Here is a 20,205-nt window from a genome sequence, read left to right as displayed (position 1 = left end):
ACAGACAAGTTTGTCTTGCTGTTGGAGACCTCTCGTATCACCCCTAGCTGGGTCCCTGTGGCTGACTGTTCCTCTGTCTGGCTTCCTGTCTTTTAATCCCCTTTCTCCTGCTCTTCTGGCCTGCTGCTTTGTGCGTCCCTGAGTTGTCTCTCCTTACCTGTATCCCTGGGACTTTCATTATACCAGGAAAATTCTCTTCCAACAAATTTTTGACAATTTTTTCTGTGGTTTTGTTTGTCTCTTCCTGTTCTAGAATTCCGATTACATGTAGGTTATTCCTTTTGACGGTATCCTATATGAACCTTAGGCTTTCTTCATTTTGTTTTAATCTTTTTTCCTAGTTGATCACTTTCTAAAGAAGTATTGAGTCATTTGCCTTCAATCTGACTAATTCTGTCTTGCACTGATTCAATTCTACTCCACTGCATGTTCAATGTCTTATCTATTTCTGAAAATTTAGTATTAATCTGGATTTCTGTGTGTAGATTTTGTATTATTTCTAATTTTTCATTTTTTTGTCATTTTGTTCTTGTATTGCCTTTCAAAATTGTTCTAGGGTTTTCAATGTGTTTTCCTCCATTTCATCAATATTTTCCTTTATATGTCTCTCAATTCATTGAAGAGCCCTGAGTGTTATTCTTTTGAATTCCTTATCAGGGAATTCCAATGTTGCTTCTTCCTCAGGGATGTGTTTTGGGTCTGTATCCTGGTCCCTTGTTTCTCCTGGTTTATCTTGCTTCTTTGTGTGCATTGTGATGCTCTGTTGTCTCCAAGGCATTGTGACATTTTTGTGTTTATATTAAATTGTTAATTTTATGTTGGAGTGACTTGTCCACAATTTTTGTTTTCTCTGTTTTGTTTGTATGTTATCTACACAAGCAGGGTACTGTTCTATGCTCCTCCATTCAATAGTTGGCAGCACTTATACACTCACCACCTGTATCCTTTCCCATTGTTAGCCTCCCATATGTCCTTGCCACCCTTGGCAAACAAAGCCTATTCTTAGGTCCCTGAAATCCAAATGAGAGTGCTGTCACTTTAAAATCCAAAACGGCCACAACTTGTAAAGAATCAAAATGGCTGCACCCTCCAGACAGCCAAAAGTCCACAGCTCAGGTCGTCTCCCTCCTTGCTGTTTCCCTTCTTAGTCATGGGACACCCACTCAGTCATCCTTGCAGCCGTTGGTGACCAGGGCTGATCTTTAGGTCAATTCTCAGGTCCCAACACCATGTGGAAATATTCAGGCTGTTGGTCCTGTCAGAGTAGCTGACAATCCACTGCTCCAACCATCTCTGTACTCACTGTTTTCATTCAGGTTTTTCCACTGGTTGGTGCCTAATCCACTTCTGTATACTTTCTTTCAAAGCTCAGGGCTCCAGCATTATCTTCTGTATCTCTGTCAACTGGTTTCTCTTTTCTTTGTTGAAGAGGGTCTGTGTAGCTTGTCTGCCTATTCTGCCATCTTTCCATAGGGTTTTCAATGGCTAATTTTTTGGAAGTAGATCGCCAGCCCTTCTTTCCAAGCTTCTGGGTGAATTCAACTTTCAACCTTTCAGATAGTAGCCAAGCATGTTCACCCCAATGGCATCACCAGGGACTCCTGAAGATTAGAGCAGGTTACAATTAACAGTCAAGTAGTAGATGGGAACATTTTCTGTGGTAAACTGACCCAGGGATGCAGTGGGTAACCTTCTAGATCACAGAGGGAAGAAACAAGAGATGAGAGAGAGAGAAGTTAGTGCTATTTAAGATGTAAACTGATGCACAAATTCCTAGCATCACTCTTCAGGCCTGGAATTTAACCCACTTATGTGCTTCCAGCCAATAAAAACAGGCATATGAGCTGAACATTTACATTACATCTCTCCATTCCTTGGAGAGATCAATCATGGGAGAATAGAAGGGTTGTGTATGGGAAGAGGTGACTATGGGGAGGAAATGGGAGGGGTGCTGTTGCATTGTGGGAAATTGTGGCCAATGTCACAAGACAAAGTGTGTATGAGCTGCTGTATGGAAGGTAAATTTGCTCTGTAAACTTTCACCCAAATCACAATTTAAAAAAAAAAAGAAAGAAAAAGAAAACTCTATGGAGCACCTCTATTATGTAACTTTTAGGGTCACCATGAATTGGATCAACTCAATGGCTACAGGTTTGGTTTTTGGTTATACATCAAATAACTGCTTAAAATATCAGAATTTAAAAAAAAGTAGATAAGAAATTTAAAAGACAAAAATGGGGACATCCACAGACTCACTTCCACAGTCTTCCAAGATGATCTCTGAGTCTGTGGTCAGTGTGTATTTTTAAAACCAGGCCTGTTAGCTCTTTCTCAAATGCTCCTTAGGAGAGTATCCCCCCACCCACCGTCCCATCTATGAATCATTGAAATCCCAGGACAAATGGTCCAAGAGAGACGGGAGATGAATACACTCTGTGGCTATGAAAGCATTCATGGTCAGCTCCTTAGGTTGTGAGGACTCAGTGCAGGCCTCGGTGTTCTGAAGATTTTTCAAGTTATAGGAAAATAGCTCAGGTCCACTGTCTATCCCACCATCTCGTGGGGACCAGCCTCAGGCAATGCTAAGACCCTGTGTTAGATTGGGTTCTCTAGAGAAACACAAAAACCAGCAAAGTGTATATATATATTTATAAAGAGAGAGAGAGAGAAAAATTTATCTTAGGAAAATGGCTCACAAGCGTATAGAAGCCGACAAGTCCAAGTCTCTGGAGGAAATGGGCTGGCGGAAGCCTTAGCTTCTGTAAGCACAGGGGGCCGAGAAATTCAAGGCTGGCAGGCAGTACACTGGTTGTCGACTCCAACAAAAGACGAATCCAAGGTCTCCAGGCCGAGTGGTGGGCTGCTCACTCACGGAAGTCTGTAGTCCGCACACCAGGGTTCCAATCCCTCAAAGAATGTGTCTCTTCCCAGGATGTCCCTGGTTATCTTGGAAGCAGGCCACACCCCTAGGGAAACTCCCCTTGGGCAGACTGGCCACTCAGAACACAGTCATCTGATCCCATCATGGGAACAATCACACAGAACTGGGGTCCAGCCAAGTTGACACACAGCTCCAACTATCACAGTCCACCCCTTGTCAACTTGGCAGTTGTACACATCTTCTTAACCATATATAATCTCTAAATAAGGACAATTACAGAGTCATATTTGTGCTTAACATGGTACATTAACACACATACAACCAAAATGCATTAACCTTATTTACATTTCATAGCTTATAACAGAAGGAAACAAAAATATTTGATGCACATATACAATGAGGAAATATAACAATCACAGTCCTTGTTTCTGCAGCTGGTCACGTGGTCGTAGCTGATATTCAGAACTACCTTCTTCCACCACCCATTCTTTATTTCCCTTGCCCTCAGCAAGCACCTCAGCTGGTCGTGGTTCTTTGCCTGGTGGGGTGACCCAAACCTTCATTCCTGAAGGGTCTGTGCCCTTAGCAGTCATATCAGAATTGGGTTGCTGTAATTTTCCATTGACTTAAATCACAGGACATGGTAGTACTAAAAGACATCCTAAAGAATCTCCTGGATTCCAGACATACTCGTCTTTACCTCCATTATGTAAAGCCAACCCAATTTCCCCTTGGTAATCAGGATCTATCACACTAGATAGCACAGTAATGCCCTTCTTTGTCTGTTGATCCAGAGGCATGAGGAAGCCAAAATGGCCAGGTGGCATTCTTAATTTCCAGTTCAATGCAATCAGTATTGTGTCTCCAGGTGGGAGTGTTCCTCCCTTTGGGACTAAGATCTCCAGACCCGCAGAGCATAGGGTAGCAGGGACAGGAAGGAAAAATTTTCTGAGTAGGTCACTAGGGGTAATAGTGAGTGGTACCACTCCTGTTTCCACCCCTTGGTTCCTGGACCCATGAATCCTGGCTATTGGAGAAACAGAACCATGTGTACTGCCTGCCAGCCTTGAATTTCTCAGGCCCCTGTGCTTACGGAAGCTAAAGCTGCTGCCAGCCCATTTCCTCCAGAGACTTGGACTTGTCAGCTTGGACTTGTCGGCTTCTATACGCTTGTGAGCCATTTTCCTAAGATAAATTTCTCTCTCTCTCTCTCTAAATATATATATACACTTTGCTGATTTTTGTGTTTCTCTAGAGAACCCAATCTAACACATTTGGTACCAGGAGTGGGGTCCAGCCAAGTTGACACACAGCTCCAACTATCACAGACCCCTCTCCTGGGTTGTGGTTCTCCATATCTGCTCCCTGCTGCACTCATCTCCTACAAAAAGACAAGCCTTTGTAACATAGGTACTTTGAGCTTTTGGGTTTGTTTCTGAAGATATCCTAGCTTGAGCAGATGCCTGAACTGTGACACTTCTTTTATTGTTATCACTTGACTCAGGTAAGTGGAAGTAATGCTACCACTGGACTAGGAAGGGCTGAGGAGCTGGTCATGCTTCACTCCCCCTGCTCTGCCTCTCCACAACCTCTCAGTCTGGTGCCAATGTCCCAGCTCCACCAAGCTTTCCCCAAACTCTTCTCACCAGACCTCTGCTTCCAGAAGCTTCAACCCTTGTCTGTTCTTGTGTTTATACTCTGAGCATCTGATTTGTGTGGTGATGCTATGGCAGAAAATTCCAGATAGAAGTAAAAGTGGGTGTAAGGGCAGCCATGGTCAGTCAAGGCCCCCTTATCAGTGTTAGGACCCCTCTGGGTCCAGCCTGGACAGGCCACAGGAGGCAGGGACATATGGAAACCACATGGGTCCCCTCCCCCTGCCTGCTCCTCAAAGAAGTCCCAGGTCACAGAAGAGCAGTGAGGGGGTGCAATCCTTGATCACTTCCTCAGGAAAGGGCACAGTCTAGTCACCCCAGGAAGATCTTGGTATTTTAAGACACAGTTACTGGTGTGACCCACCTCTGATCTCATCCTAGGTTGGTTGGTCTCCTCTTCAGACCCCTTCTCACGCTGTCCCAGAAACTGAGTTCAGAGAAGTTTTGGGTCCCTAGCACTATAGCTGGGTGAGGGAGCAGGAAAGCAACTCTAACTCAACTTCATCCTACAGCTTGTGCCTTGTCTCTGCTGCTGGCCTCTCAGAGGTCCACCCAACCCAAGGACTGCAGAAACCACCACAAGTACGTGAAGGTGAAGCCTCCCTTCACCGTATCCCATAGAGCCCACCATGCATGCACCCTGCCAACTGGTACTGACTGGCATACAGGGCAGGGTCAGAGTGGAAGGGGCAGTGATGAGTCTCCACAGGGGAGAATGAAGTCCTCTCTACTATCAAAGTCCCACTAGCCCTGTGTTCAGGACCCAGCCTAGTTGGTCACTCTGGAAATGTGAATTTACCCCAGCCACCTAGATCCTTGGGCCCCACAGGACAGCAGCAGTTTAAGAGCTATCTGCCCTTCCCTGAGGACACTCAATGGCATAGCCACCAATGCCCAGGAGTGTACCATCTCTGGCCACATTCAGCAAGCAACTACACCTGCAAAGCTTGGGTGGGACAGGCTGCCACATCCAGCCGAAGGCACCACTTCAACACCTTCCTTAAGCCAATGGGGAAGGAGCTACCTAGGACATGGAGGCCTAGAGATGACCACTGCAGGGCAGAACAGAAGTGGGAAGTATCCCTAGGTGTGGATACTGAGGATCTGGCTGGGACCCTCATCCTGCCCGACTTCCTGCAGCCTCCACCCAATACCTGGTGTGCACAGTGTGTGTACTGAGAGCTGGACAACCTGCCCGACCTTAGACCACCTGTGTGTGCTCCTGGGAGGGGTGAGGTGGTATGCTCAGGTCAAAAACACAGGATGCCCTGCATGCCTATACATGTAGTCCCAACCCCACATGTGTTTGTGAGGGAGGCCAGCAGGAGGGGCACAGCCACCACATTCCCCACTCACAATGTGAGCTGTTTAACAAACAGCATGCTTGTCCCAGGAAAAGGGACAAGGGAAGGCCCCATAACACTCAGTAGGGCCAAAAGGGTTGCCCAGTCCTCAATAAGATTGTTCTCCTATCCCCACCAGGGACGGGGCACACAAGGGAAGACCTAGGACAAGGGCCTGCTGAACCACCAAGTTGGTGTGTCCCTCTTAGCAGTCATGCTGGCTAAACCCAATTCCTTCCTGATCAGAAGTCAGTCAGGCCAGGCAAGCTGAGACCCTCATATCCCAGTCCATCAGGCAGCCCCATGGGAGACACATCTGCAGAGATAATGTTATCAATTCCCAGAAGGGCACCCTCCAGCTGAGTCATCACAGGCCCACACCCTGGGCCAGCCTCAGTCACAAGGACAGGGAGCAGACTCAATTTGCAATTACCTAAGCTGGCAAGGATCTCCAGAGGTGCCTGGGATGGAGCAAACAAGGTGGAGATGTCATCCAGATACTTCCTGGCACCTGATGGAGCTGGTGCCAAGGCCCTGGGTTCTAGTCCCAGACTGCCCTGGGCCCTGCCTCCCCTCTGCCTGACAGGGAACTATAAGATCTGGACTAACAGAGGTGAATGAATTTGTGAGCCTGACTGCAATGCTAACACCTCTGGCTGGGGAAGGTCTGGGGCCCTGGCTGCCAGGTCATTTGGGGTGGAATCCACTGGGACCAAGGCACTTTTCTTTTTCCTTTTTTATTTAGTTTGACATTTTTCTACCTTTAATTTGCTATCAGTTTAACTGACTTTCCATTTCATTCAATAATTTCCTTGCAGTGTCACTGAAATTCACTGATGTGTGTATATTTAGAATTACTATAAAGCCAATGTTGACTGAAATAAAGAAGTGTAATATTTAACATAAGGGAGCTCTGGTAGCATAGTGCCTAAGGTACTTGACTGCTAACCAGAAGGCTGGAGGTTCAAACCCATCAGCCTCTCCTTGGAAGGAAGGTTGGGCAATCTACTTCCGTAGTGATCCACCTTGCAAATCTGAGGAGGGATCGTTATTAGTCAGTCCTGACTTGAGGGCACATAACAACAACAACAACAATATTTAACATATAAGAAAATATTGTTTCTCAGAGATAAGCATTATCTAATTTTTATTGGTATTTTGAAAATATTTATTTATTTTTCTAGAGAAAAGACTATGCATAGTTTGGAATATAAAGAATACATTAATCTTGTTATGATTTATAAATATTTTTTGTATTCATTCCTTTTATGAATAATGCATTCCTTAGAAATGGTTACAGATTTATCTCTGAAATATGTTGGTTTTTTTCTTAACTTATATTTTGAAGGACCTGTTTGTTTTTTATTTTCTTGCCCCTTCAAATATCCAGCAGCATAATTAGTATACTATGGTGTGTGAACAAACTGAAAAAAACAAGTAAGGATTTAAGATAGTTTACTCAAAGATTATGATTAAATAATGTCCTTTGTACTTTTTATTAGCTATTTGATTTTGAAAATTAAATTTGGGTTTTATTATGAAAATTTCAGGTTAATGAAAGGGGAAATCACAGACATACACTGTTTAAGGAGACTTTTCAAGTTGTATCTTAAAGGAAAGCCTAAACTTGAAGTATAAAATGATCCAACTCACTTTTAGGTGTTGATTAAGACTTTCCTTGACTTAAAAATGCTTTCTCAGAATTGGGAACTTCAAAAGTGCTTGTAAAGGCACCTTTGATTAGAGTCAGAGCCTACAGCCAGGTTCAAGCTGGCAAAAGATGTGTCATTTCCTGATCCTAACAGCAAAGTGTTCCCCACACCTCTACCCTGATCACCCCTTAGCCACTGACTAGCTTACTCATCAGTGAGAGTAAACTCTTGAGGTGTGCAGCACTCAGATATGTGTTTGCTGGAATAAATTCAAATGATACAAGAATATATAAAGCAAAAGGTAAGAGTGACCCTTCAGCCCCTGCATCCCTCAAAACCTACCCTTTTCCCAGAGTTATGCATGGTTGCAGATCCTTCTGGATGCTTTTCTTGCATATGCACACATGCACAAACTTAGTGGCTTAAACAACACAAAGGTATTATCTCACAGTTCTGGAGGTCAGAAGTCCAACATGGGCCTCACTAGGCTTAAATCTAAGTGGGGGCTGGACTGTGGTCCTTGAGGCTTTCAGAAAGGATACATTTCCTTGCCTTTCCTTAGCCTCTAGAGGCCACCACATTCCTTCACTTGTGGCCCTCCTCCATCTTCAAAGCCAGCAATGCTGGGTCAAGTCCTTGTCACATTGCATCTCTCTGACACTGACTCTCTCTTCTCCCTCTTCCACTGTGATGACAGTGGATCATCTCCCCCATTTTAGGGTCAGCTGATTCATAACTTTAATTCCATCCATATTCCATTCACCTTTGCCATGGGAGATAACATAGCCACAGGTTCTGGGGGTGAGGACAAAGACATCTTTGGGAGCTGTTATCGTGTAACCACCTCCGCTCTGGTGGACAAGGAAGCATTGCCTGGTTCTGTGCCATCTTCATGATTGTTGATGTACTTGAATCCATTGTTGCAGCCACTGTGAAGTTTGAGTGGCTTCCAATCTAGGGGACTCGTCTTTCAGTACTATAATGGATTATATTCTATTGTGATCCATAAGGATTTTATTGGTTAATTTCTGGAAGAAGATCACCAGGCCTTTCCTCTTAGTCTTAATCTGGAAGCTCCACTGAAACTTGTTCACCATGAGTGACATTGCTGGTATTTGAAATACTGGTGGCATAGCTTCCTGCATCACAGCACTATGCAAGATACCACAGTACTACAAACAGACGGATGGCGGCTACCAAAATTACACATTTACCCTTCGAACAAGGCCCCCCACTCTGGGGGTTTGCCCCACAGAAAAGCTTCCCCATGAGTGAAATTCACTGAGTAGTCTGGGCCTTAGCAAAAAACGGGCAAGTCCAGGGTCCCTTCATAAAGCCCTGGGGTGTGATGTAGCTGTTAAAAAGGATGTGTGCACCATCATGGACTGTGGTGGAGCCACTGAAGCTCATCCACCACTAGTGGGTCTGGACATCATACAACCAATTTAGAGAACAACTACTAAAACTGAAGACACATACCCCTGCGACTCAGTACTATCAGTCCTGCATGTGTACTATGCAATCATCAAATACATACACAGGATGCCTGTAATACTCAGAGTTAGAAGCCACCCACCTGTTCATCAGGATTAGGATCAGCCTAGTATGCTTTTCTTCTATAAAGGACCATACACAGCACTTGACAGGCCCACACAATGACAGGGGCAATCTCAGAAGCATTGTGGTGAGAGAAGGAGCCAGATATTGAAGCACATCAAATGTACCAGTTACTGCAGAGTCATCTGACTCACAGCGACTCCCTATGTGTCAGAGCAGAGCTGAGCTCCATAGGGTTTTCAATGGCTGATTTTTCAGAAGCAGATTGCCAGGCCTCTCTTCTGAGGCATGACTGGGTGGACTCGAACCTCTAACCCTTCCGTTAGCAGCCAAGTGCTTAACCTTTTGCACTACCCAGAGACTTCAGATCGAATACACAACCCTGGCCTTTAAGAACCAGAAACAGGAAAGATTGAACCATAATGTCCAGAGAGTGTGCCTACATCACAGTTGTGCTGGAGAGCAGAGAATTGGTTACCCTCGAGTCAGGGTAGGGGTGGAGGGTGGAGAGCAGTCAGAAGGCATTTAAGGCTTCTGAAAGGCTGGCCACATTACATTCATGCCTGGTAGATAGTAACCCAGGAATTGCTTTGTCATAAATCATTGAGCTATTATTCATTATTGTTTGAGTACCTTGATGTGCATACATCAGCATAAAATTGCTAACTAAGAAAATAAATGGAGAGGAAAAGGATGTATGAGTAAAATAAATTCAGAAAAGGAACCTCTCTATGTAGTATAGAAAAGTTCTTTGGGTGGCCTTGTTGAATAAAAACAAGCTGTGGCATGAGGCATATAATAAGCTCTTTTGTGTAATGAAGGGGAAATAAGAATATTTATTTCATTCATTTGTATTTGTATAAACACTAATTGGCTACAAAAGAAAGGAATAAAGTGATTTCCTGAAGAGGACATGAAAAAGGGAAATGGCCAGCACTAATAGCAAAATTCAACAAGACGGAAAATAACAAATGCTGGCAAGCATGCAGAGAGAATGGGACTCTCATACACTGCTGGTGGGACTATAAAATGATGTAACCATTGTGGAAAGCAGTATGATGATTCTTTAAAAAGTTGGAATTAGAAATACCACTTGACTCAGCCATTCCATTACTTGGTATATACCCTAAAGAAGTGAGAGCCAGGACAAGAACAAATATATGCACACCCATGTTCGTCGCAGCACTATTGACAATAGCAAAAAGATGGAAAGAACTTAGGTGTCCAACAACTGAAGAATGGATAACCAAACTATGGTACATACACACAATGGAACACTATACAACTCTAAAGAATAACAGAATCTGCAAAACACTGCATAATGTAGATGTACTTGGAGAATATTATGCTGAGTGAAGTAAATCAATCACAGAAGAACAAATATTGTATTAGTCTGTTATTGTAAAAAGTCAAGGAAAGATTTATATATGGAAAGAAATTTTCTTTCTTGGTTACCAGGGTTGGGGAGGGAGGGGAAGGAATATTGTTAGATAAGTAGAGACAAGTATTGATTTAGGTGATAAAAAGGGTAATGTATCAAATGTGAATGATCAACACCATGGCATTGAGGAAGAGGAAGACATAAAGAGGTGCATGGGAGGTACAGACAACAAAGATGAACCCTTTTGCACATACAGTACTGCATAGTGAGTGAAGGAAAACATGGACAGGCTGAACTATTAGATATGTCTGTGCAGGGGGGAGTGTGCCCAAGACCAAGTATAGAGTTGGCAATGTTTCTACAAATGTTTTGGTATGTTCTGTAAAAATTCCCAGGTATATAGTAGAGCTGACAAGGGACAAGGTTGTAGTCACTTCTTGGCCACAGCCAGCTACCCAGAGGGAACAAGTAGTTGGACCTGTGGGCTCAGGACCATAGTTGCAGGGGACATCAAGCTCAGTTGGTATAACATACTACACAAAAACTTTGCTCCACATCCTACAGTGGTGAATACTGACTGGAATCTTAAAAGCTTTCAAGCAGCCACTAGATGCAATGATGGGTCTCTCCTCATCCAGAGCAAAGAAGAATGAAGAAAACCAAAGATTCATGGAAACAGTCCACGTGACTGGTACACCATGTGATCCTCAGCCTATACAACTATGAGACCAGAAGGACTAGATGGTGCCTGGCTACCATTGTCAACCGTTCGGAGGAGGATCTATGTAGGAGATCCTGGATAGAGAGAGAGAACAATGTGGAACAAAACTCAAAATCATTTAAAAAAAAAAAAGGACCAGGCTTGCTGGTCCGATACAGCCTGATGGAACCACGGGGACTATGGCCCCTAGCTGCCCTTCAGGTCTGGAATTGAACCCATACCTGTGGCTTCCAGCCAAACAAAAGACAGGCATATGAAGTGAACATTTACATCAGGTAGATACAGCCCTTGGAGAGAACAATCATGGGAGAATAGAAAGGCTATGTATGCACAGGGAGACAGCTCAGGGGGCAGGAGTGCATGGAGGAAAGGACACAGGTAAGAGGTAACTATAGAGAGGAAGGGGGAGGGGAGCTGTTGCATTGTGGTAAATTGTAGTCAATGTCATAGACAAAGTGTATGTGAGCTGCTGTATGGAAAGTGAATTTGCTTTGTAAACTTTCACCCAAATCATAATTTAAAGAGGGAGAGAAACAGAGACCTTTAAACCAAAAAAAAGGAAAAAGGGGAATGAGAGCAGGGGATGGTGGTGGTGAGATTCCTCATGGGGACCTTGTTGTATTATTTTGGTTTTTTGAATTGTGTAAATATGTTACCTATTTTTAAAAGATTAAGTAAAGTGAGGAAAGTCCTGTAGCTGATCACAGTTTGGTCTTCCTGAAACTACCGCCACACACTCCCTCGAAGATCAGCTGCTGTCCAGAGTGGAACTACATGGCCATCTGCCTGAGAGTCCCTCAAAGTCTGTCACTTCCCATCCCTCAACCCAGGGCTCAGGGGCCTCCTCCTTCTCTTTCCTCTTCCTAGGAAGCCATCACATGAAGTCCCCCTCCTTCTTTGTGCCATCTCTGACAGTGTCATCACCCTTGGCACCCAGCCACACAGCTATTTACTATTTCAAAGCACCTAGAGCATCTGTGAGCCCCTGAGAGTAGCCTGTGAGCACCTGGAGTATAGTGCTCCATGAGCAGGGCTGTGTTTCACTTTTGGTTTTATCCCCAGCTCTGAGCTCTATTCCACCAGGACTGAACAAGAGCCCTGTAGAAGTGGGCACTCCACCCACATGCCCTGCCCAAACACCTGCATGCAGGTGTGTGGATGAGAAGTAAGAGGGGACTATAGAGTGGATCTGGGGAAGCCCCTCTGGAACACCAAACCAGGGCCTTCATCCACTTTCTGCCTGGGCCCCAGACATAGAGCTGGCAGGAGCAGCACTAGGGGATGCTTGGGGCGGGCGGGACAGGATAATCTCTCATGTTCTTGACCACTGAGCCCCCATGTGAGAAGGTCCCCAGAGCAGGGCTTTTGCCTCATTTAAGTACTATACCACACTCCCCCAGGACCACAAGCCTCTGGATCCCTGGCCCAACACTGCCCAACAAGGTCCAGGGTCCCCTGGCTGCTCCCTGTGTCTCAGTGCCTCTCTTGTCCTCTGGGATAGTCCCCAGGCCCACTACATCTGTTTATGCTTCACACATTAGCCATTGTCCACTTAGCATGGGTTCCTTTCATTCACTGAGACCCCACAGTGGTGATCAGGGTAGGGCAGCTGAGTGAGTGATCAAGTCCCAGTCACATCTACTGTCCCCCACCCCACTTTCATCAGTGCCCCCTCCATTGTACAATGGCCCACCTGCCTCCTGGCCCAGGAGTGGCACCCACATCTGGAGCTTCTTTGATCCTGGGAGTCTGTGAGCTTCTGCGAGTAACAGCCACCTCCAGCTTCTCACTGATCAAGGGGCCACACTGCCCCAATCCTGGCACCAGACATTGGTGCTCTGGGTAGCAGTCTGACCAGGCCTGATACCCTAAATATCCATCATGTCCCTGTGGTGGGGGGGGGTGGAATCCTGCAGGCTGGCCACATGTCAGCTCTCCTGTAACTCCCTATTTCCTAGCACCCCAACCTCATTTTTCACTTATCAGAGGCTCCACCCCATGACAACCCCCCGCCGAGAACCAAGACCCTTACCCCAGCCCCCAATCACACAGCAGGACACTGAGCATCATGACTTTACTAAGACTGGAAAGGATGGAGTAGGAGATCCTGGATAGAGTGGCCATGAAGATAGACTGGGAAGAAGGAAAGGGGTCATGGAGCCACACTGGTCTGAGAGTTGGCATCAAGTGGTAGCCTGGTTGGTCACAGCCCCTCTGCAGACCCCACCCATGATTCCCCTTACTCCATGATAGGGGATGAGTCCAGCGGTTCTCCACTCTGGCCCTCACTCCCGCCGGGCCTCCAGACGGTCCAGCACCAGTGCAGCCTGGGTCTGTGCATCCTGCAGGAGGCTGGAGACTCGCTGGCGAATCTGACAAACCATGGACCGTCATCCCCTGCCTGACAGAGCATGGCCCTTCTCCCTCTCTCAGTCATGGCACCCCTCCTCCTATGCTGCTGCCCACAGATGGTCCCTGGCACCTGACTGTGCCTGCCAGCTCCAGCCCACACACTGTCTCCTCCCTATGTCCTTCCCAGGCCATGCATACCCCTTCTTGTCCATCAATGGTGACCAGGGTCATCGGTGATAACAGAGGGACACTGACTCTCAGTACAGATGAGAGAGGCTCCCTCTATACTGACGTTTGTGGGAAGCCAGACTCAGAGCCCTTTGGTGGCCTTAGCCTCCCCACTACCCTCCCAGCTTCTTTCTTTAACTACAGCTTCCCAGGCCAGATACAGCTGTCTCCCAAAGACCCAGGGTGGAGGAACTCCTGGGAGGCTGTCTTTGAGTTTGGCTCACTGCCTGGATGGTGCACAGTGAGTCCTCTGAAGAGGGCCACACTGGGCCTGCCTGGAGTGAGTGGTAGGAGGTTAAGAGCTATGGAGATGCCCAGCCTGACAGGGCCTTGATGCCCCAACTTGGGATCCAAGTAAAAAATGGTGAATGGCAACTTCACTTTTAAAATTATCATGAAGTCTACAGGGACAGACACCAGATTGTTGCTGCCACCGGCTGAGAGTTAAGGTGACTGCTGATGGGCATGGGTCTCCTTTGGAGTGGTGACATGTTTAAGAACTAGATAGAAGTGGGGGCTGCAACCTTGTGAATGTACTGAAAACCTCTGAACTGTTCTCTTTAAAATGGTTAGTTAACTGTTCTAGGACAGCCTAGAACCCTACTTTGGACAGTGCCCAGGGCCTGGGCTCGGCCCAGCCACCAACTTATCAGGAGCATGGAGAGGGTGGTGACTGGCACTGGGGCTTTGACCCCACACTCCTCAGCCCCTCCCTACCAGGACAGGCCAAAGAGCAGAAGAAGCCCCATGGGGAGGGGAGGATGTCAGGCACCCTGACCACATTTTCTCACAGGAAACTCCTGAGGGAGGGCAATGGCACAAGCACCCTCTCCTGATGTCTGTGGATGCCACAGAAGGTCTAGCTGAGTGAATAGCTCTATAGGACAGACCAGAGGGGCCCACCTCATCCCCATACTGGACACAAACAGCCCTGCTTAGCACTGTGTTCCAGCCCTACCTCTGCACCTAGACCTGCTTCTGGGCCAGTACTGCCTCCTGCTCACCTGGTCCTTGAAGTCATCATCTGTGATGTCCTTCAGGTTAGTGAGCACATTGAAGTAGGCACCAAACACACCTGTTTCCAACGCTTTGGTTGCCACCTGCCACAAACACCAGGGGAAGTTAGGAAGGAGGCTCTGTGAGGCTGGGGAGGGGGTGGGCAGAAGCAGGGAGGAAGGGAGAGAGGGAAGAGGAAGAGGGGCTATGAAATGAGGGGGACAGGGTGGGTCAGGGAGGAGAGGAGGACAGGGGAAGGGGAATGAAGGACAAGGAGGAGAGGGAGGGTAGAGGGTAAAGGGAACAGGAGAGGGCTAGAAGGAGAGGACGGTAGAGAGCAGGGAGGGGTATTGGAGACAGGTGGGGAGAAGGAAGGCAGACAAGGGCAGGGAGAGGAAGGGGAGAGGGGAGAGGGAGACGGATAGGGAGGAGAGGAGGTGACTGAGATGCCATGGTTAGTGCTCTCAGGTTCAACTGTTGTCACTGATGGCCCCGACATCTCTCCTCCTCTGCTGCCTTAACCGTACCCAAGGGTGAACAGAGGAGGTCAGGCCTCATACCTGCAGGTCCGACTGGCAGGCCAGGTTCCCACACAGGGCTAACTCCTGCAGCACTGGCCACAATGAGGCCACTATCTCTGCCAGGGACAAGGGCACAGCCACTGCCTGCTTCAGCCCATCCTGCATGGCAGCCACACGCCTGGAACCAGAGAAGGGTGCTGTGAGGACCACACTCGGGCTCCTCAAAGCCTGCACCTGAGCTGGGGGTAGGGATGGGCTTGAGGCACTCTAGCCCTACAGATAGTAGAAGCAGATGGAATCAGGATGAAACATGGGAAAACCCGTCTCTAATCACAAAGATCCCATGGGGGCTGTGCCACATGGATCCCTATGGTCCCTGTGGGCCTAGTCAGGCCACTTCACAGGGCACACTATACACACCTGTCTCTTTCCTCAGGTGTGCTCTTGGGCAGCTTCAGTGCCTCCTACAGGAAACAACCACAGAGACACACAGTGAGGGAGTGTGAGATGAGACACTGTCCCCATAACCACACCTGTCCCAGTAACCACACTTGTCCCCTATAACCACACTGTCCTCCATGACCACATCTGTCTCCCATAACCACACCTGATACCTATGATCACATCTATCACCTATGACCACACTTGTCCCAATGGCCATACCCATTCCATATGACATACCTATGCCCTATGACCACACCTATGCCCTATAACCACCCTTGCCCCCATGGCCACACCTGTCCCAGTGCTACCTCTGTCCTCCATGACCACACTGTCCTCCATGACTACATCTGTCCCCCATGACCACGTATGTCCCTATGACCACATCTATCCCTATGACCTCATTTGTCCCCATGACCATGCATATCCCAGTGACCACACCTATCCCCCATGACCTCACTGCCCTCCATGACCACACCTGTCCCCATGTCCTCATGGCCAGGCCTATCCCTGTGACTATGTCTGTTCCTCTGACCACACTGTCCCATGACCACACCTATCCCTGTGACTACATCTGTTCCTTGTGACATACTTTTACCCTGTGATCACACCTGTCCCCCTGATCATGCCTGTCCCCAATGACCACACCTTACTCCTCTATGAATTATTTAGTGTATTCTCATTGTTGCTATTTGTTTTTTTCCCCAGTGAAGTGGTTTCCTCTGTTGAGGATTCAGCATCTCAGGTGTGTTGTTGGCAGTGATCTCTCGAGCCCTGGTCTTGGCTTTGCCCACCTTCGAATGCTTGTTGATAAGGTAGGTTTCTAGAACACTACTAGCCTCCTCCATCTTCAAGGGCATCAGAATACTTCTCTGGCACCTAGCATGGCTAGCAAGACCTTAGTGTTGTCAGATTCTCAGACTTCACAGAACTGGCTTTGTTCCTGAGTCTTTACACTATCTTGGTGCCTGTGAAACTGTGGAACTTCATGGCATTGGACCTGCTCCACTGTTGGATTCTTTCTCCCCAGGTGTGAGAATGTCTCTCCTGGTATCTCTAATTCCTGCCTTCTCCTCTAGCCTTTCACTCTAGAACTGGTCTCTTGCCCACAGTGAAGATTCTCAACCTTCCCCTCCATGTCTCTGATGTTTTTGGTAGTTTCTCTCTGCACCATTGCCCTGAGTTCTATATGACTCCCCTTCTCTGTGGACCTGAAGGACTGGCTAATCCACCCCTTGATGTGCATGTCCTGTGAAATGACCCTCCTGGCACTGGTGGGTTATTTAGATCACAGTGTTCATTTTCCAGTGCTCCATCTGTTCCTTTTTCATTGTATAGCTAAAATGTCTTCTTCAGTCTCCTGAAACTCTCAATTGCCCTGACTTCCTTCATGTGAGATTTGTTTATTCCACTTCCTTGGGTCTGAGTTCTTCTGTGTGGTAGCTCCTTCATGGCCATCCCCAGCATCTATGGGGTCTGGATCATGGACACTTCTGTGTGTTTGATGTCCACCCATCTGTAGGCATTCAGGGAGCAGCCAGGCTGGCTTCTGACTGTGGCTGGTGGGAAGGAAACCCTGCACCATGGTTGTCGCCTCCCACCCCACCCCTAACACTACTGTAGACTACCAGCGGTACTCTCATTCCTGTTCCAACCCCAAGACCCCAATAGCCTCAGGCTTGCACAGGCACAGAGAGAGGAGTCAGACAACAGAGGGGTCGTGCTGATTGCCCTGGACCCAAATAGAGGTTAGACAATTGTACTCCCCATGACCATTCTGGACACTACTGGTCTCCAAGCACCTTTTCTTCAAGCATTCCCCACCCCCACCTCCAGCTGGCCTCTCCAGTCTGCACTCCACCTATCCACTCTAACCTGTTCTCTGAGATCCTGGTTGGCCTTTCCTCTACTTCAGACACTGCCCCCCACCCCATCCCCACGCGCACACCCTTAGGTGGGTGTTTGTAGTCGCTTCTGTGGCCTTGGAGTCTCTCAGATGGGGCCATGGGCCATGCACACTCACCAGGTAACCATTGAAGGCTTGGGCATCGGTGTCCACCAGCGCAGTCAGCTGAGCCGAGGCTGCGTGGAAGGGCGGGATCAGGCGCCGCATCTCTGCGTCCAGGTGCTCAAACTGGCGCCGCCCATAGGTCATCAGGCCCACCATGGAAGCCAGTGCTGCGCCCTGGGGAGAAGTGGGCTGCAAGCTCCAGGACACCGGGACCCACGCTGGGCACTTGATCCACTTGTGCTATCTGGACCCCAGGAAGTGACAGAGGAGAAGACCAAGCACAGAGGCATCGCTGCTCCCCCCACCTGTGACGGCCCGCGGGTCCCCGGCCCACGTCCCGCACAGTGAGGTCCTGCTGCGCCTCCACCCTAGTCTGTGGTGCGATGGAGTCATGGTGTAGTAAGGACTCCGCCCTTGCGTCCTGCGATCGGGGCCTGAACAGTGAGATTGCCTCTCCACATCCCTCAATGGGATGCGGGTGCTCTGGGTTCCCCACACGCCCCTCACCCGGGCCCACCACTCACCATGGCCGCAGTAGCTGCTGACACCGAGCCTCCTCCAGGGGCTGCCGAGCGGGCGCCCACCTTCCGGATGAAGGCGCCTAGAGGTTTGTTCACCAGGCACTGTTCTGGCTCACCATCTGGGACCAGGTATCTGTGGGCCAGCAGGGACTCAGCTGATGGGAGGGGTTTCTGTGGTGGTTGTCCTGGAGCTTCAAGGTCTACTAAGGAGCCCACCCTTCCTATTGCTGCAGGTCAGCAAGCCACATCCCTTCCAACCCCAATATCCCCATCGGGAGTGGGACAAGGCTGCTCTACCACCTGGTCTGCATAGGGCTCAGAGAGGATGCAGCAGGGAGATTATGAGCTCCCTGTCCTGGCCTGGCACAGCTTCCTGGAGTGATTGTACTGGAGCATAGAGACCAGGAAGAGTGTCAGGACTCTCCCCAATCCCCTTTCCTAAGGGCTGTTTTCTGGAAGGGCCACTGCAGAGACCACGCTTTCTGTGGCTCCAGGTGCCTCCACCAGTACCCTACCAACTCCCCGTATCAGCCAAGAAGACATAGCCCTCCCCTGAGGGAGTGCTTTGGGTGCAAAGACCCCAGGGTGCCGTGACATTATCACCCTGCTACCAGGCTAGAGGATGAAGCTGGCATCAGGACCTGGTTTCTGATTCTGAATCTCACCTTGCTCCCCACACCACAGCCCTTACCAGCAAGGACATTGTTCCCAGTTTGCAGAGCAGGTGACAGGCTCAAAGGGAAAGAACAGGGACCTTGTCGAGGTCTCACCCGTTCCTCACCCCTACACCTAGCACAAGGCCCTCTGATGTTTGTTGAATGAGTAAGTGACCAAGCAAAAGGATCTGGAAGGACCAAAGCCACACAGGACCCTACCCCCTGTACCATGCCCACAGGGAAGGAGCCTCTGACTCCGGAAAAGGTTGGTGAGGAGCTCACTCGATAATCCGCTCCTTAGGATTGAAGGGAGACAGAGAGTCCAGGCCCAGCCGGTTCACTACCTAGAAAAAGAGGCATGGTGCAGGATGAAAACAACCCTCCTTGCTATCCCCCATGTGAAGAAGGTCGATGCCAGGAAAAGTCATGGAATGTGTTGAGGATCCCTCCCAGCTCACTGTGGTGTCTACATCCTGAGTTCACCTTTTTGTGGGAGCAGGACAGGGGCATGGTTGGCAGACACTTTGCTCCCACAAGGAGCTCTGTTGATTACTGACTCCCATGTCCAAGCTGGACCCCACCTGAGAGAGCATGCCAAGTCCAGAGCAAACACCCTGTACATACTTTCTGATAAATCCACCCAGCCCTGTGTTATCTGAAGGGGAAAATGAGACCCAGAGAGGAGGTGCCCACTCATAATCACTCAACAAATCATCATTCTAAGGAATGCTGCTTTTACCATTTCTAGTCAATGCAGTACTGGAAATTCTAGGCAAAGCAATTAGACAAGAAAGAGAAACAAAAGACCTTCATATTGGAAAGGAAAAAGTAAAGCTATCTCTATTCTATTCACAAATGACAAGATTTTATGTGTAGAAAACCTTAAATAATACACACACACAACACATACACATACACACACAACACATACACATACACATACACACACACACACACACACTGCTGGAGCTAATAAACAAATTCCATCAAGTTGTAAGATACAAAAGCAACATGCAAAAAATCAGATGTATTCCTATACATTAGCAATGAACAATCTGAAAAAAAAAAATCCATTTACAATGGCATCAAGAATAATAAAACTCTGGGAATAAATTTAACCAAGGAGGCACAAGATTTATACACCATCACAAGATTTGTACACTGAAAAGTATTTTTTAAAAAATCACTGAAAGGAGGAGGCGGGGCAAGATGGCGGACTAGGCAGAAGGATTGCACAGACCCTCTTCAACAAAGAAAAGGGAAACCAATTAACACAGACACAGAAGATA

General features: G+C 47.9%; 1 protein-coding gene across 1 annotated transcript in view; it reads right to left on the bottom strand.

Annotated features, from left to right (window-relative positions):
• Positions 1-13,475: 13,475 nt before the first annotated feature.
• Positions 13,476-20,205, bottom strand: part of FTCD (formimidoyltransferase cyclodeaminase) — a 25,092-nt gene continuing 18,362 nt past the window's right edge. The window contains exons 8-14 of the mRNA XM_007948682.1: positions 19,199-19,260; positions 18,264-18,393; positions 17,752-17,913; positions 15,708-15,751; positions 15,327-15,465; positions 14,775-14,870; positions 13,476-13,562 (exon numbers count right to left, since the gene is read on the bottom strand). Coding sequence (XP_007946873.1) covers positions 13,476-13,562; positions 14,775-14,870; positions 15,327-15,465; positions 15,708-15,751; positions 17,752-17,913; positions 18,264-18,393; positions 19,199-19,260 — 720 coding nt within the window. The remainder of the gene's footprint in view (positions 13,563-14,774; positions 14,871-15,326; positions 15,466-15,707; positions 15,752-17,751; positions 17,914-18,263; positions 18,394-19,198; positions 19,261-20,205) is intronic.

Source organism: Orycteropus afer, unplaced genomic scaffold (genome assembly GCF_000298275.1).
Source record: "Orycteropus afer afer isolate SDZICR_OR568_19922 unplaced genomic scaffold, OryAfe1.0 scaffold00219, whole genome shotgun sequence".
In the NCBI taxonomy this organism is placed as follows: Eukaryota; Metazoa; Chordata; class Mammalia; order Tubulidentata; family Orycteropodidae; genus Orycteropus; species Orycteropus afer.
Note: the sequence above shows the minus strand (reverse complement) of the source record. Positions and strands in the feature narration are given on the sequence as shown.